Consider the following 16,539-nt stretch of genomic DNA (forward strand, 5'->3'; position numbering starts at 1 on the left):
TATTATTATTATTATTAGTATTATTATTATTATTATTATTAACTATATCACTTAAAATACTACGACGAGGTCATGAGCGTGTCACTTTCAAAATGGGTTTTCAAGCGGGATAGAGCTAAGGAAACTATGGGTTATTACTAAGGAGGTTATGGGTATTGTTCGAGGGTATTGCTCGTGAGTCAAACTAGTGTTTATCATCTCCGTTGCGTCTACGTACTTTCCTACAATATTGAATCACAATATTGATACGTTGAGATCTACGGTTAATTTTGCATTCCGAGTTTCGGTCACTTTTTGGTGAATGACCTTATGTGCTGCTAAGGTGAGTTTCATTGCTCCCTTTTTAATTGCTTTTGCAATATATTTTTGGGCTGAGAATACATGCACTTTATTTTAAACGCAATGGACACAATACATACTTAATTCTACACTGAGTTTGAACCGAAAATCCCTTAGCTTTGGTAACTAGTAACTGCCTGTTATAAGAACTGGTGGGCGCGAGTAGTAGTATATGGATCCATAGGGCTTGATATCCCCGTCCGAGCTAGAGCGCTAGCCTTTTAACGGACGTATGCTATTTGAGAAGCGTACACGTTGGTTTGCGTGTATTATTAAGATGATTATACAAAGGGTATAAAATATATATACGTTAAGTTTAGTTACCAGGGTGCTCAATTTCGTAGAATATTTTGATAAACGTTTCTGGATGAAACAACTGAAAACTTGTGATTCACTTTTATATACAGTTTATGCGAAACACTAAAACTATGAACTCACCAACCTTTGTGTTGACACTTGTTAGCATGTTTATTCTCAGGTTCCCTAGAAGTCTTCCGCTGTTTGCTTATATGTTAGACAAGCTATGTGCATGGAGTCTTACATGGCATATTTATCAAGAAAACGTTGCATTCACCAAATTATCACCATGTATCTTATTTTGACTGCATTGTCAACGGAATTACTATTGTAAACTATTATTTACGGTGATTGTCTATATGTAGAAATCATCAGATGTCGAAAACCTTTGATTTAAATATTCATTTATGGTGTGCCTTTTCAAAAGAATGCAATGTTTACAAAACGTATCATATAGAGGTCAAATACCTCGCAATGAAATCGATGAATGACGTGTTCGTCCATATGGATTTGGAGCGATCGTCACACCATGTCTAGTACCAACTCATTCACTCCATCAAGTGGATGAGCAAGATAGGTTTCTCTAATCTTGTTTGGTATTAGGACGCTCTGCATTGTAGTATGGAAGCCCAAGTGTAAGTATCTATCTATCTATCTATCTATCTATCTATAACATTTTATAAATCGTGAAAGTAAATCCTATGTGTCAAATCCCTAATGACCCTTAAATCATTTTTGCTGATGTGGCAGCCCCTAATTACTTTGTTATCACCCCTAATTAGAGCACAGGGAGTCGTTCGGTGTTAAATTTCAGTGTTAAATTTAACACTGGATTTAACACTGAGGCCAAAACAGGGGAAATGGTTCAGTGTTAAATCTCAGTGTTAAATCATTATTTAATTATTATTATTTAATTTATTTAACTAATAAAAATATAATATAATTAAAAATAATATTTTGGCGATTTAACGGTGATTTAACACCGGAGGGGAGTGGTGTACACCGGTGTCCCCGGTGTTAAATCTCTAAACACACCGTTGGCTATGTAACGCTGAAGCATTTAACATGGATTTAACTGTGATTTAACACTGGAGGGGAGTGGTGCGCACCGGTGTCCCCGGTGTTAAATCCCTTTAACGGTGGCAAAAGTGGTAGACTCCTAGAGCTCTTAGTCCTTAATACATTCTACGCTGGCTTTTTATACTCGAACGGCAAGAAACCGCAGAAAAAACCCAAAATACTTCAATCTGCCTCTAACCTTAATTAGGATTTTAATCTCCAAAATTTACAAACTGACTCATCCTATTGATGCTGTCGATGGGCAAATCGATGCTTTTCATGGCCAAACAGCCGGAGGTTTGTGGTGATTTTAACCGATGTGGTGGTTTTAATCCATGATTCAATTGATTGGTTGCGTTCTATACTCAATGGATTCGTAATCGATGGTTTCGATGGCAAGAAAATCGAGGGTTTCCGGTTGTTTTAGCCGCTGCGGTGGTTTTCGGTGGATCTGACCGTTGGCTTGCGGCGGTATAAACAGGTGCGTTTAATTTATTAATATGGTCTGTAATCTGTTTGTTAATTTCCATCAGGTCTGTAATTTTTTTTTTTTAATTTATAAATATTCCATAAAATTGATCTAGGGTTTTATTTTCTGTAGTGAGTGATTTAATTCTATATATACACAGATTAAACGGATGTGGGTACGTTCATGATTTACTGAAACTTCAATTCGCGTAATTTGATTAATTGTTGCAACTACCATTAGCAATTCTCACAATATGTCTTTCAATTACAATTAAAACGATCGATTATGGGCTTAAATTTGACATTTAGTAAGGTTTGTTTGATGAATAAAGATGTTTTGATTGAATAATAATTATATTTTTGCACTCCAAGTGTTCGCTTAAATGCTTGAATGAAAGACTCTATGCTTTGTTCATTAATAATAACGTACTGTTGATAAAATTTATGCTATATTTTGTTGATTGCATACATGTGTTTTAGTTTAGCTTATAGAATGAATTTATGTTTATCTGGAGACGTCTATTTTGTCAGCACACTGACTTGATGAACAACTGAGTTGCTCTGGATGCATTTTCGATCATGCTCAGAAGCTCATTATATATGCTGTTTATTATGGTCAGGTCTTAACTCTTCAGGCTTCAAATTTGTCAAATGAGGATATAAGGCTAACATTGCTTGCTCCATCTTCACTTAATTCTTCTTCTGTGGTCTCATTAGCTTCTTCACTGATGAGCCCGTCTGATGATCAGAGATAATGTGATTATCGTGACCACACGTCTATCTTCGATGTACATGTACTATTAAATTTGACAAAAATGATGTCTTGGTCAACCCTAACCAATAGGACATGTACAATAAAATACCCTTTTAACCCAATGGGACCTCCACCTGAGTACCCGACACATCACCACCTCCAAAATTTTGTCCCTGAAAACTGGTATTTTTGACATTGTAACAGTCTAATGGAAGTATTTATGTGTTTGTCAAACACATAAATTATTACTGTATTTAAAGACAAATAAAATGGATATGAGTATGACCCAAACCAATAATATCGTTTTTTTGCACATTTTCGATATCTTCACTCATGCATATTTGTTTAATTTGGTTTAACCAGCACAAAGATGCTTACCCGCGACACATCAGAAAGCACTTTGGTATAGTGGTAAGTAGAGAAAAAGGTCCATCTCTGCAATCACTTCATGATCTCCCAGAAGGAGATGACATGGAGAAACAATATTTATATTGCTATACGTATATTGTTTCTGTTAGCCAGATCAGCTTATATTGCAGTATCGAATTTGGTACGGTAACTTGTAAGTTGGGTAAAAGTATGTTGGGTTGACCTACCAGCAAATATGCTGCTGATTAATATTCTCCATTTGCTTCATTTTGACAGACTATACAAGGCAAAAATCAAGATATATCATTGTCGATCAAGTATTCAGGTTTCTATTTACGTGTACAGGCTGACTGTTGATACTATGATATGCAAACCGGTCTCCATCACACAGGTTGTTTCTTTGGCAAATTATGTTTTTAATCAGCAGCAAATATTGTATAGGGTTTATCATTGTTATAATCCCTCGAATCAAAGAGATTTAGAAATGTTTGAATAAAGGTATGCCAATTACATACACACCTGCTTCCAATTTTCAATTCGCTGATGCACTTTCAGGTTCAATTGTATAGGGTTTATCATTGTTATTACGATTTTGATTGCTAAATATGTCAATATGCTTATTACATTTTCCTGTGACTTGATTCCACTCATGATAAGATTATGCGGTCACTCACCCTGTGTCTTATTACAGGTTCAATTGATTCCACTCACTCCAGTGTCTTTAATTCACAGTATTTTTTTATTGTTTTATCTCCGTTGTTATGATTTGATTTCCTTTTACGATTGATTTTAATTTGGGTTTTCATATAGGATAAAAGGAACTATTTTTTTTGGCAATTTTGGATGATTTCTGGTGGGAACAGAGATTAGAGAAAGGGTTTGAGTTTGATGTATGGTTTTGAAGGTGAAAATATAGAATTTGAGACTGCAAATTGAAGAAGGGGAAGCTTATGATTTACCAATTGATTCCTTTACTACCTATATGTTGTAAGTATTTGATATCTTTATGTATCATATCCCTAAAATGTTTCAGATCAATTGCAACTCTAGCAATTGATTCCTTATGTACTCTATTTATATTTTTTTGAGTAATATTTACATCAGTTGCAACTCTTATATGATATAGTATATGTTCGATAACTAATATGATACGGTAAACGTTCTTATATATGAATATATTTACTATTGGTTGGATATTTACTAATTGTTACACGTTTATATTATTCGTCTTCAAATACTATTGGTTGGATATACCACCCAGATGATTTTGAAGCTTCTTTGCAGTTTGTCTGTGGTTTTGATACATATATCACCCAGTAAGTAAATGAAATTTAAGGTATTTTTTACACTTTCAGCATGTTCATTTTAGAATTCTGAACTACAAAGTAAATGAGTTATAGTATCAAACATGAACATGAATTTTGACCTATACTACTTTCACTTTTAGTCAACTATACATAGTAAGTAGTTAAGAGATTAGTAGATTACATAGTAAGTCGGTCAGATGGACTGCATAACGGGTCACAATATGTAGTTGTTATTCTGGTTGAGTGGGTTGGGCCAGGTTGGATTGGCCCTAGATTTTTTTTTTTTCTGCCCAGATTCACATTTAATTATAAATATAAATTACTCATTTGGCTAAATGGAGTCCAAATTTTGTGTACATAGGCTACCAATTACTATTGTATGTTATTGAATGTCTTAATTATCCATATGTGGTACATAGCTTAACAATTACTATTGTACGTAGGCATCAACGTTGATTCTTGCAAGTAATTTGTTTTATTCAAATTTACATAGGCTACCAACTATTATTGAACATAGGCTGCAACCTTGAGCGCATATAGTGTAAAGCAACTAACTATAGGGTGTTTAGAGCGTGTATGGTATGATTTACGATCCAAGATTTACAACGCACGGGCTCTTATATCAGGTCCTATTTATTTTCGTGAATCTATGTGTTATGTCTAAAACAAAGTTTAAGTTATCCAACTCTTGGTGATGTGTTTTGTTTTAAAAAAATAAAATAAAATAAATACTTAGCTAATTCACCTACAAAAGTACTCGTGACACTTTCCGTATAATATCGTTAATTGATATATCATTTTCAGATTCAAGATTGTTTGCGGAAGAGTCCCCGTGCAACGCACGGGCTCTTAAATCTAGTACTATACAAAACAATTACTCCCTCCTTCCCGTATAAATTGTCCACAGATAAAAAACACACGGTTTAAGAAATCTCATCATTACACTATATTTTTTTTCTTTACTTTACAGTTTATACATTACTTATTATCAATCTTTTTATCCTATATGCAAAAGTTAAAGGCAAAATAGAACTTTACATTATTATTGTCATCTATTTATGGAAATAGACTATTAATTTGGGACAGTTCAAAATGGAATACCAGACTATTAATATGTGACAGAGGACTATAAATACGTTCGTACTATTAGTAGCAAATACACAAGATGCATATTGTGCACGTCAGACCGTTGCATTATTATTATTTTTTTAATCACAAGTTCATAGTTTTAAAAAACACAAGTATTTCTTTACGTGTTAGACCGTTGCATTATTTTTTTTAATCTGAAGTTCACATTTTTAAAAAACACAAGTAGTTCTTGTACATGCGTACACCTAGCAGCAACGTACATTTTCCCATAAAAATTAACGATAAGTATATAAAATCAATTAGATGTTCCCAAACATACCTTGCCAGAATTAGAACGAATTCTAACTTTTTTAGAATGCTTAAGCCACCGAATCATATCAAGTAATCCATGTAACCACATTTCATCAAACGTTTGGTTTCGGCTAGTATAGAACTTAATTTCAGCTGAGAGAAGATTGGGGCATTTCATGTTTGAAAAGGCCAATGTCGTACTACCACTATAATTAAACTCAACAAGGTTTGGAGTATCAATGTTGAATTTTGTGGACTTCTTGAATTTACACAAAGATAATTTCTCAAGTGAAGTACTAGAAATGTTTACACACCCCACAAAATCACAACAACCTATGATCAAGACCTTAAGATGAGGGAAACTTTTGTTGCAATCTATAAACCTCATGTTGTCAATTTTAACTCCAACTAATTGCACATACTTTAGTTGTTTGCAGATGCCAAACTCTATGCTGCATGGACTGTTACAATGTCCATGGAATCAAAAAGTTTCTAGATGCAGTATGTTGAGTTGTAGATTCCGTAAGCTCCTATTATACGTCAACACGAGAGTTTTGATCTTGTAACTCGTTAATCTCATTGTTTTCATCCCAGAACATCTTATGAGAGAGAGAACCTCAAGAGAATGAAAATCATCCATCAAAATCTTTGATAATTGTTCCTCACTGAACTTCTGACCCATTAGAGACAAGGCCTTCTGGTTCTGTGCCGCAAGTTGTCTCCATTTTCTAGAAAAAAACTTATATCGAGATTGGTCTTTAGTTTGGAGGAAGGAAACTATGTGATTCAGCACATTTTCAGGCATTCTGGAGATCATATCCTCGAATTTCTGCTTTTCAAGAATCTTTTCCACGAACATTTTGGTGATCTCATTTTAATACTTCCAAGAATGTTTTCCTATCACAAATGTTAAATATACCATGTACAATCTACATATAGAAGATCAGAGAAGAAGCCATTCTTCATGCTTATGGATATGTATTCAATATTTGAATAGACCAACAATCTCTTTAAATGAATAATAATATTAAGGAAACTATCTTGAAATAAGAGGCCAGGTACAGGATTTGAACTCAATCGCTTTATGCATTGATCAGATAGTACTCTTTGTTCAAAATCCAGGTTATGAAAACTTTCTGGAACAAATATGCACATTATTTGGTTACTAGCAGGTTTAAAAGATTTTGAACTCTTAAATGTATGAAATAAAATTTCCATTTTTATATTAATAAAAACAGTAGAATAGTTGTTGTGGATTTAGATACAGCTTATATAACAACATTTATAAATCACTGCCAACAATTATAACTCTTTAACTGCCTCCTAGATATAAGATTGCCAAACAAAGCACAATGACTGAAAATCAGAATAATTATCAATGTTAAATTCCATTATTAATAATACTTAACTGATACACAAATTGTTCGTTAGTGACTTTATAAGACCAAAAACCATCCTGACTTACTATCAGAGTGTATACAATTAGCATGATCAGTATGGAATTGAATTCAGAAACTAAGATGTAATGGCAATAATTAACATTTTCATTGCTAGTGCACATAATCACATTTTAACTTTATTAAACACTATATGCACACATTTGAATCAATCAACATTGTCATGAATCAATTACCAAATGGGAAATTAATGAATATAGGATTTATAGAGAGTGATTTTACAGGCAAGTAATTAAGTCAGAACGATCCTTATTCCGATTGATTTGGGAACACTCAACGAAGTGAGACTTTCCGATGACCTTGCCTGACTTATAAAATTTTTCCAAAAAAGCAAACTCGATCAATTCGATCTGGAGTTTTTATGAAAGGATTATTCAAATGCATCGCTTTACTCGATTTACTTAGAAAATCATCCCTCTAACCTGAACTCTAGGGTTTTAATAAGTGCGGCGATTTTAGGACAATCTAAAGAATAGTTGTTATTTATTCATGCGTTACATAACATTGACCCGAAAATCTATAAAATGCGGTCAGTAGATCCAGAACCCGAACTCTAACCCGAATCAAATTTCAATTTACACGCACCCGTATTTAGTTTAGTAACAATTAAACTTTAAGCTTACTCGGTAATACCATATCAAATAACATTGATATATTTATATTTTTGGGTTGAATTTATCGTACATAACAACTTCCATTAAAATGTCTTTTACATTGAAGAAGACTTCACGAAAACCGATGAATCAGACTATGAATCTCTAAAGTGTCCCTAGCTTGGTGTAAACAAGGCTGTTCATGTTCAGTTATCCTGGAAGGGACGGCACATTTATTTCTTAACTCATATGTACAGATGGTTCAACTATAGCATATTACTCTGGACCACATTGGTGCCTAATAAAAATAGTAAATATATGGTAAGGTTTTAAATGATATATGCTAAATTGTTGAATGAGATGCTTGACATACAAGAGAAAAGCATTGAAAGAATACACAAGAGAAGGATCTTTTATCCATTGTAAACATACACGGTCAAATTGAGAGCTTCATTTGTAAACATACTTAAAGTTCATAGGATCAAAAGGATTGTTCTACAGAATTGATTGCTTGCCCTGCAAGATCATTCATCATTAATCCTATATCATTAATGCATATGGGTTAAATGATTTTAAAAAGTGATGTAGCAAGGGAAATGTAAATATTAATAAGACATCCTACTTTCTGAATTCAGTTTCATATCTAATCATACTAGTTGTGTACATTGTAGTACTAAGTCATTATGGATTGTGATTTTACAAAGTCAATTAAGAGCAATATGTGTATCATTTGAGTATTATATATGGATTTACTTTCTATAATTATTTTGATTTTGTTAGTATTGTGTACCGATATAGGGCAATTTGTGAATCATGTAGGATGGGGTTTAAGAGTTAATTGATTCAGACTAGTAGTTAATTTAAGCTGGATCTAAAACCACAACTATTCTATTCTCCTATTTTTCCAGTAGTATTATGAAAAATGGGAATTAAAATATGTCACACTTTTAAGAGAGCTGGAAATAAATTAAGCTTACAAGTAACAATATAATGATCCATTTGGCCTCTAAAGGTTTCATAACCTCGATTTTGAAAGAGTACTATATGATTAGATGGTTAAAGCAAATGAGTTCAACTCCTACACATGTCCTCTTATGTCAAGCTAGATTCCATAATATTGTTTTTCATTTAGAGAGATTATTGGTCTATTCAAATATTTGATACATATACATAGGGATGAAAAAATGCTTATTTAATGATCCTATTGTATGCACATTGTACGGATATTTGACATTTGTGATAGAAGAAAATTCCAGGAAGTATCAAAATGAGATCGCCAAAGTATTCTTTGGTTAGATTTATAAAAGTAGAAATGTGATCCTAAATCCTTGGGATATGATCTCTAGAATGCCTAGAAATGGACTGCATCATATAGTCTCTTTCCTCCAAAATAAATACCAATCTCGATATAAATTTATGACTAGAAAATGGAGAGCTTGCGGCACAAAATCAAAAGGCTTTGTCTCTAACAGGCCGCAAGTTAAATGAGGAACAATATCAAAGATTTTGATGGAGGATTTTCGTTCTCTTGAGTTTCTTTATCTCATAAGACGATTTGGGATGAAAACAATGAAACTAATGAGTTACAAGATCAAAACTCTCGTATTGACGTATTATAGGAGCTTACAGAATCTACAACTCAGCATACCGTGTCTAGAGACCTTTCGATTCCATGGACTTTGTAACAGTCCATGCAACATAGAGTTTGACATCTGGAAATAACTTAAGTATGTGCACTTAGTTGGACTTAACATTGACAACATGAGGTTTATGAATTGCAACAAAAGTTTCCCTCATCTTAAGGTCTTGATCATAGGCTGTAGTGATTTCATAGGGAGTGTAAACATTTCAAGTACATCACTTGATAAGTTATCTTTGTGTAAATTCAAGAAACCCACTGAATTCATCATTGATACTCCAAACCTTGTTGGTTTAATTACGGTGGTAGTACGACACTGGCCTTTTCAAACATGAACTTTCTCAATCTTCTCTCACCTGAAATTGAGCAAACAACTAGCCGTACCTAAAGCGTGACGAAATGTGGTTTCGTGGATTTCGAGAAACGATTTAATGTCGTAAGCATACTGAGAACATGAAGATTAGTTCTATTTCCGACAAGGAAATGCCAGTTGTACGCAAGATTTGTACAGTTACACGTAAATCACTACCTGTGTTTATAGAACTATAAACTCCAGATAAAAAAAATCAGGTGCGGTCTAACACGTAACATTATGCTTCTTGTGTAATGCTAGTAGTATGGATCATACCCTCGTGTTTCATATTTGTTTTGTTCTATATACTTACACTTGCTTCCTAGAGTATCACAATACCAAAACTTTCTAGAGTAACTACCGGCTACCCTTGTTTCTTAACTTGATGGAATCGGTAAGTTAGTATAATATGTGTATAAGTGTATTCAAAGTCAATCAATTTACAAAACTTGGTGATTCAATGTTGTAGATTGCACCTCGGTTTGGGATCTTGATTTATTAATACTTCTTAGGAAATGCACTACTAAAGGTATTATACTATTTCTAGCTTATGTTCTTGAGGCGGATGACTCGTCAAGAAACCTCCATAATGGATGACAATTCGTGCAACTTTTGCGCCTAAAATTTGATCCTTCAAGATGTTGGCGGAATTTGTTAAAATTGACCGAGTTAAAAGTTTCTCATGGATGAAAATATTGAATTATCTAAGGGAAACTCTAAAAGAAGGTGGAAACAATGGTGCCATACAAAACATCGTGGAATCATACTTACATTGATCAAGGTTTGCTTTACTTACATTGACCTAAAATTAGACCTAATTTTTTTTGTTGGTTGAATGTTCTACTCACTGAATCGCATATAAGCAATTTTTCATTGCTATTAATCACATTTCTAGAGTTTGACCTGCAAATTTAGACATATATATCATAAGGTAACATACTAACCTTTTACGAAAAACTGATCGCATATCCGTCCCAGTATCATATTTGCCTTTCTGTCTTCAAACACAATACGTGAGACGCCAGATATTAGTGTCTGCATAAAAAGATCGTATAAAATGAGACCACTATTGTAAAACACCCCGAGTGATGCCAATTACTTCACAATTAATCCTTTTTTGGAACCGGCCGATCAGATTTTTCAACATCCGTGTGATTAGTTGGTCAACATCGGACATTTGGTCAAAATCGGATTTAGTTAGTCAAAGTAAGTTTAGTCGGTCAAAATCTATCAAGTTGGTCAATGTCAACATTGGTCAATTTAAATTAGAATTTAAGAGTTTTTGAACAAATGGATATTATGTTTACGTTTCTAGACAATTACGTTAACGTTTTTTTTTATGACTATGATTTTCTTCTATATTTACACATACCATCTGAAATCTATTATTAAATGTATAAAAAGGACCAGTACGATTGATCCCCGATTTGCCGAATATTGATTTTTACAACCTTGAACGAGACTAACACACATCAAAAACTTTATCAAAACTAAGAAGCTTACTCAATACTAACAATTTAGTTAGTTACCTTCTCACCTCAATTAGATGATCATCAACAATATAAGAACCCAACTCGCATCAGCTATTACATGTTTGTTCATCACTATTGCCCCATGGACTTTCCTAAAGTCAACAAAATCATTTCCTTTAACAAATGTGCAGTTCCGGTCAACATACGTGGGCCCCTTCTTGAGGTATTTTTTAAGATGTCGCGGAGTGAGATAATTGGGGTGTTTGACATAGCTTGACTCAAGACCCAAATTGAATGTTCCTTTAAAGCTCCAATATCAATCATCATTAGGTCTGCTTTAAACCATATTGCATTAGAACCAGACCCAATGCTGTTTAATCACATGTAGCCTATGTCAGTCAATTAGATGGAGGACTGCAAACAAGTCAAACTCCACCTTTAGCTCGAAAAATTTGAGAGCTTAATGAGCCTACTTCACGCTTGGCTCGAAATAGATTCAAGATGGCTGAAAAAGCTTGAATTTTATATAAAAGTCAATCAATGTCAAACTAAATTAAAGTATAATAAAAATTCAATTCAATAATTTAAAACATTTTGGAACAAAACACTATCACAAGTCAAAAACCTTGTATTACAGTCTACCAATATTATAACTGAATTGAATAATACAATCATTTGCAAGTTCCAAATTACATATTGATAAAAATGCTTTTAATGCATACGTTAGGTTAACTAAAACTAAACATAAACCATATAAGACTTTCAATTAACGATCCATAATTTAAATGAAGAGATAAACCCTAAAAAACAGCAACATATTAATTTACGAATCTAAATTAAATAAAATAGTGATGTAATGCTACACCAGAGTAGAATCTTGATTCGATCGAAAGAAGTGATTGATGATATGCAAACTGAATCACAAAATAACAAGAAATATGAGATAGTCAAAATAGTGTGAGGGCAGATGAACCGGTTCGGGTCAAGTAATTTGTGATCCGGGGAGAGTTTGATGGATTCCGGCAGGGATAATAAACGTTGTTCCAAATCTCCTGTTTTAATATCAATTCTCCAGCATGGACACCTCTTCTTGCAATCCAGTTTCTCTTTGTTTAAGCTTCACAATTGCCAATAATGTTAGCAACAAGGAAACCAGTTGATTTTTCGCGAGGTTGTTGGGCTTCCATGTGGGCCTGTTCGCCTTCTACGTGGGCTTGACCGGCTGATCAGCCTTTAACCATCCTCTCAACATCTTTATCTCGATCAGGTTTAGTTATATACTCCAAATCCTCACAAGAGTACACAACATCTTTATGCACGTGTGAGACGAATATTTAGTGGTGGTCAGGGAAGTGTTGAATAATGGATACAGCACTCGGCCTGTAGAGAAAGCCATAGCATAGTATCGATAAGATCAACAACACTAGTTGGTGGGTCAGCTATCTCCACCATTATAGTCTTGGCTCCTCTAGTTGAAGGAACAAGGCTTCTTTTGAACTCTTTGGGGATTATGACACTACGTTAAATATACACAAACCACAAAACATATAAACGGATAATATTGTTCCTATTCAGACTAACCGAGGATGGGGAGTATTTTTTTTTTTTTTTACTTAGATGTCATCTAATGTGTATGTTTGGCACAGATAACCCGACCACGTGTTTCCTTGAAAACCCACCAGACCCACCCGAAAGAGTCGGATGCCGAAAAAATTATCTCCACAAGTCACACACACGTGACAGGCTCAACCATCATCCCACTATCACAAAGAGTTGTAAATTCTTGTCGAAATTAAGGATCAACATGTGCCTGATTTATGTTGAATCTTTCACATGGCGGGTCCCAGCTTTACAGGCAGAGGCGAAACTAGGATTTTTTTCACCGGAGGCAAAAAAAAAAAAATTTAACCGTAGCAATTTTTTTGGACAAAATTTGAAGATTTTTGGGCAAAAGTTGGAGATTTTGGGGCAAAATTTGAAGATTTTGGAGCAAAAGTTGGAGAATTTGGGGCAAAATTTGAAGGTTTTGGGGCAAAATATGTAGGTTTGGGGGCAAAAAAAAAATCCACCGGGGGCAAAGTCGAAAAACCCAAAATTTTTACACTGAAAAAAAAATCCACCGGGGGCGCCCGCCCCCCTGCCCCATACCATCTTCGCCCCTGTTTACAGGTACCGGGTACCACTGAGCTATATATTGCTACATTGGTAGATGTCGTGATCTAACCAGGTTATCCTATTGATCGTTTCTGAATCTTTTCCCTGGACATCCCTAGACATGTTACTAGTGAGGTTTGAAACCAAAACTCATGTGAGAAAATTAGGACCACAACCACTAAACTAACTTGGGCAACGAAAATATAAACAAAGGCATAAGTACATGGGTTACAACAAGAACATATAGGTGAACGAATATCCATATTTAAATATCACACCTTGTTTGAAGTAACCTTTAGCAACAAGAAGGTATGTGGCCAGAAAGCTTGAACCATTCCAACCAATTTCTGAAACCATAACCTATTTTACCCTCACACGCTTAAAATGTGAGAGAATATAACTGAAAACTGTGATGTCCGTTAGTGACAAGACTCTCATATAACTTTGTTAAACCATATAGACTCCCCTCATAAAAAAGGGTTCTTGATAGGACTGGTAATATGGTAATATAGGATAAACATAAGGACTCCTGGCATAAATTTGTTTTAATTAAATGCCACGTGTTTAAAAAACTCCCTAAAAAAACTAAACAAAACACCCCTTAAATTATAAATATTTGAATTTGAAAAAGTTTGAGCTCTTCAAGCTATGGAGCCTGAGCCTCCATCAAAAAGCCTCTTTGAGCTAGCTTGAGCTGACTACACTTGCTTCTGGATATTTGTGTGGGACAGAGGGCTCTCTCAAGCTCAGGAACTATAAAATCTTTCAGGAATTGAATAAACTCTTTTATGCTAGTAGAATTGGGAAGCATTATAAGTTTGTACACCACATTCTAGCTTCATCCATAGTTTTCAAAGAAAGGAAACTTCAAAGACTGACAGAAGAGAAAAGTAAGATAATTCTTTCTGGCCTAAACTGAACGCGCACAAGAGACATAACGAACGACATGATGAACACCTCCACAAGCCAGTTATCGAAAGTCGTACTTCCTTTGACCGACCTTTCGATCCCCTTGTCCACAAAGGGGCGCAACTGAAGCTCAACCTAAATAAATCGACCAAATCAAGGGCCTGACTCCTTTGCAACCTACATCGTATGATCCTATCATCTTGTGTCAACATCAAATCATATAATGTGTTACGTCTAGTAATTTTTCTAAAGGAAAATTCAAGTTAACCAGTGATTAAAAGATTATAGAGGCCACTTATGCTTATATGAAATTACGGATTTTACATTTCTTTATGCATATTTTGTGTGGTCGTTAGATGGCGGATAGATTAAGAATGTTTATTTTATGTGTTGCGAATGAAGCTCATCCTCGCAGGGGCATATGCAAATGAAGGCTCATTCGTACAGGAACAACGACTGGTCTGGACATATTAATGTTCGTATGGATGAGTTGACTCATTCGTACGGACCAAATGACTCGCGTTCGGAAGTTATCGTTCGAGTAGAAATTCCAGTCGCGACTTGTATTCTCCCACACGCGAACTGATCAATACTACCTCGCGATCGCTAGTTTGTCCTTCGCGGTCACGAGTTACAGCTGTTTCTTTGATTTTGTTTAAACTCCTTCACTCCAACAAGCAAAGCGTGCTTCCACCATGTTTGTCGGGTCGTTTGTTCAAGGTTACTTTATTTTGTCGTTTGTTGCCATGGTTTGGATTCTCTTTGTATATCGGTTGTAGTTGTTGATCTTCGAATACATTTAATGTTATCGTTTTTTAGCGGAAAAAAAAAAAAAAGACCAAAGTCCAATATGAAGTGTTACACTAAGTGCATTTATGAATTGATATATTGTGGTACACCTCACAAAGTTTAGTGTACAAAGCACATTACATATTTTGTTGTGTTATTCATGCGTCTCTTTTTTTATGCTTGGTGTACCACGCTAACTTAAAATGGACGTGCATCTTTAATCCAACAGGATACAATGTTATGCTTAAATTGGGAAACTAGCAAGTCAAAAAAGAGTCCATTACTCAAGGATTGAAAGCATGCGGCTGCTCATCAACCATGAATGTAATGGGACCCACATTGTTACTAGTACTTGGTATAGCATGTACTGTTGTAGTATGTTAGTATGTGCCTAAAAGCTAAATAAAAAAAATAAAAAAATAAAAAAAAAAACGAGAAAAGAGAACCGGGTTTTTCTGTTACTATTTCAAACCGTTTTTGTGACCTTATTTCAAAGATATGTCGTTAGTAATGTTGAACGCGATTATACAAATATGAGATCCTCTGTAAGGCAACTCACTATCCTCGGTCACGAGGCTTGTTAACGGATGCCATCATTTAACATTGATAGACTGTTGCGTTAAATGTCTCGCTAGTTGCTCCTGCTACGGATGTTTAACGGAAGATGTGGGACTCCTATGTTTTTTATTTTGTACAAATAGCTTCATTACTTGTACATATTATATTTTGTGAGTATTATTTAGTGATAGATATGAAGTGTTTAGTTACATAACACTGAAGCTTGCCTTGAGTGGCATGGAGTGGGATTCAACTTGGGTGACAAATGAGAGTATTCGATGTCGATATCGCCGTTAAAAAAAAAGTGTTAATGTTAAAGTTTTTTTGTGGTGATGTGACATGTGGAGAAGAAAAGTTCTGTTTTGGGCTGTTAAGATACGGAGTGGTCTAACATTGAACCGGTTATCGATATTAGTAAAAAAACAAGCTAATTGAGAATTCTATGCTTGTTACACGTACAGATGTGACTGTCATTTTCTTTTAATGCCACACCTGTTTTACATACATTGAACCAGAAATTGAAAGAGATGGTTGAACAAGATCAAATGGGGCAAGGCAACTAGTCCATTATCCATTATATCCATTATATTCCATTATATAATTGTAAAAGAGGCACATGCTGAACTAAAAAGTCAGAAACAAA

General features: G+C 34.5%; 1 protein-coding gene across 1 annotated transcript; it reads right to left on the bottom strand.

Annotated features, from left to right (window-relative positions):
* Positions 1-5,571: 5,571 nt before the first annotated feature.
* Positions 5,572-6,832, bottom strand: LOC139867783 (putative F-box/LRR-repeat protein At4g13960). Its single transcript, XM_071856137.1, has 3 exons — positions 6,513-6,832; positions 6,002-6,425; positions 5,572-5,595 (listed from the first exon to the last, which is right to left on the bottom strand). The coding sequence occupies exons 1-3, from the start codon at positions 6,830-6,832 to the stop codon at positions 5,572-5,574; spliced, it is 768 nt and encodes a 255-aa protein (XP_071712238.1).
* Positions 6,833-16,539: the final 9,707 nt, after the last annotated feature.

The sequence above is a fragment of the Rutidosis leptorrhynchoides genome, chromosome 9 (genome assembly GCF_046630445.1).
Source record: "Rutidosis leptorrhynchoides isolate AG116_Rl617_1_P2 chromosome 9, CSIRO_AGI_Rlap_v1, whole genome shotgun sequence".
NCBI lineage: Eukaryota > Viridiplantae > Streptophyta > Magnoliopsida > Asterales > Asteraceae > Rutidosis > Rutidosis leptorrhynchoides.

Coding starts and splice junctions, on each gene's coding strand:
- LOC139867783 (XM_071856137.1), bottom strand. CDS start 6,832: ATGTTCGTGGAAAAGATTCTTGAAAAGCAGAAATTCGAGGATATGATC. Junction 6,426..6,512: donor ATCAAAACTCTCGTGTTGAC/GTATAATAGGAG, acceptor CAGTCCATGCAG/CATAGAGTTTGGCATCTGCA. Junction 5,596..6,001: donor TTCGTTCTAATTCTGGCAAG/GTATGTTTGGGA, acceptor TTTTGCATATAG/GATAAAAAGATTGATAATAA.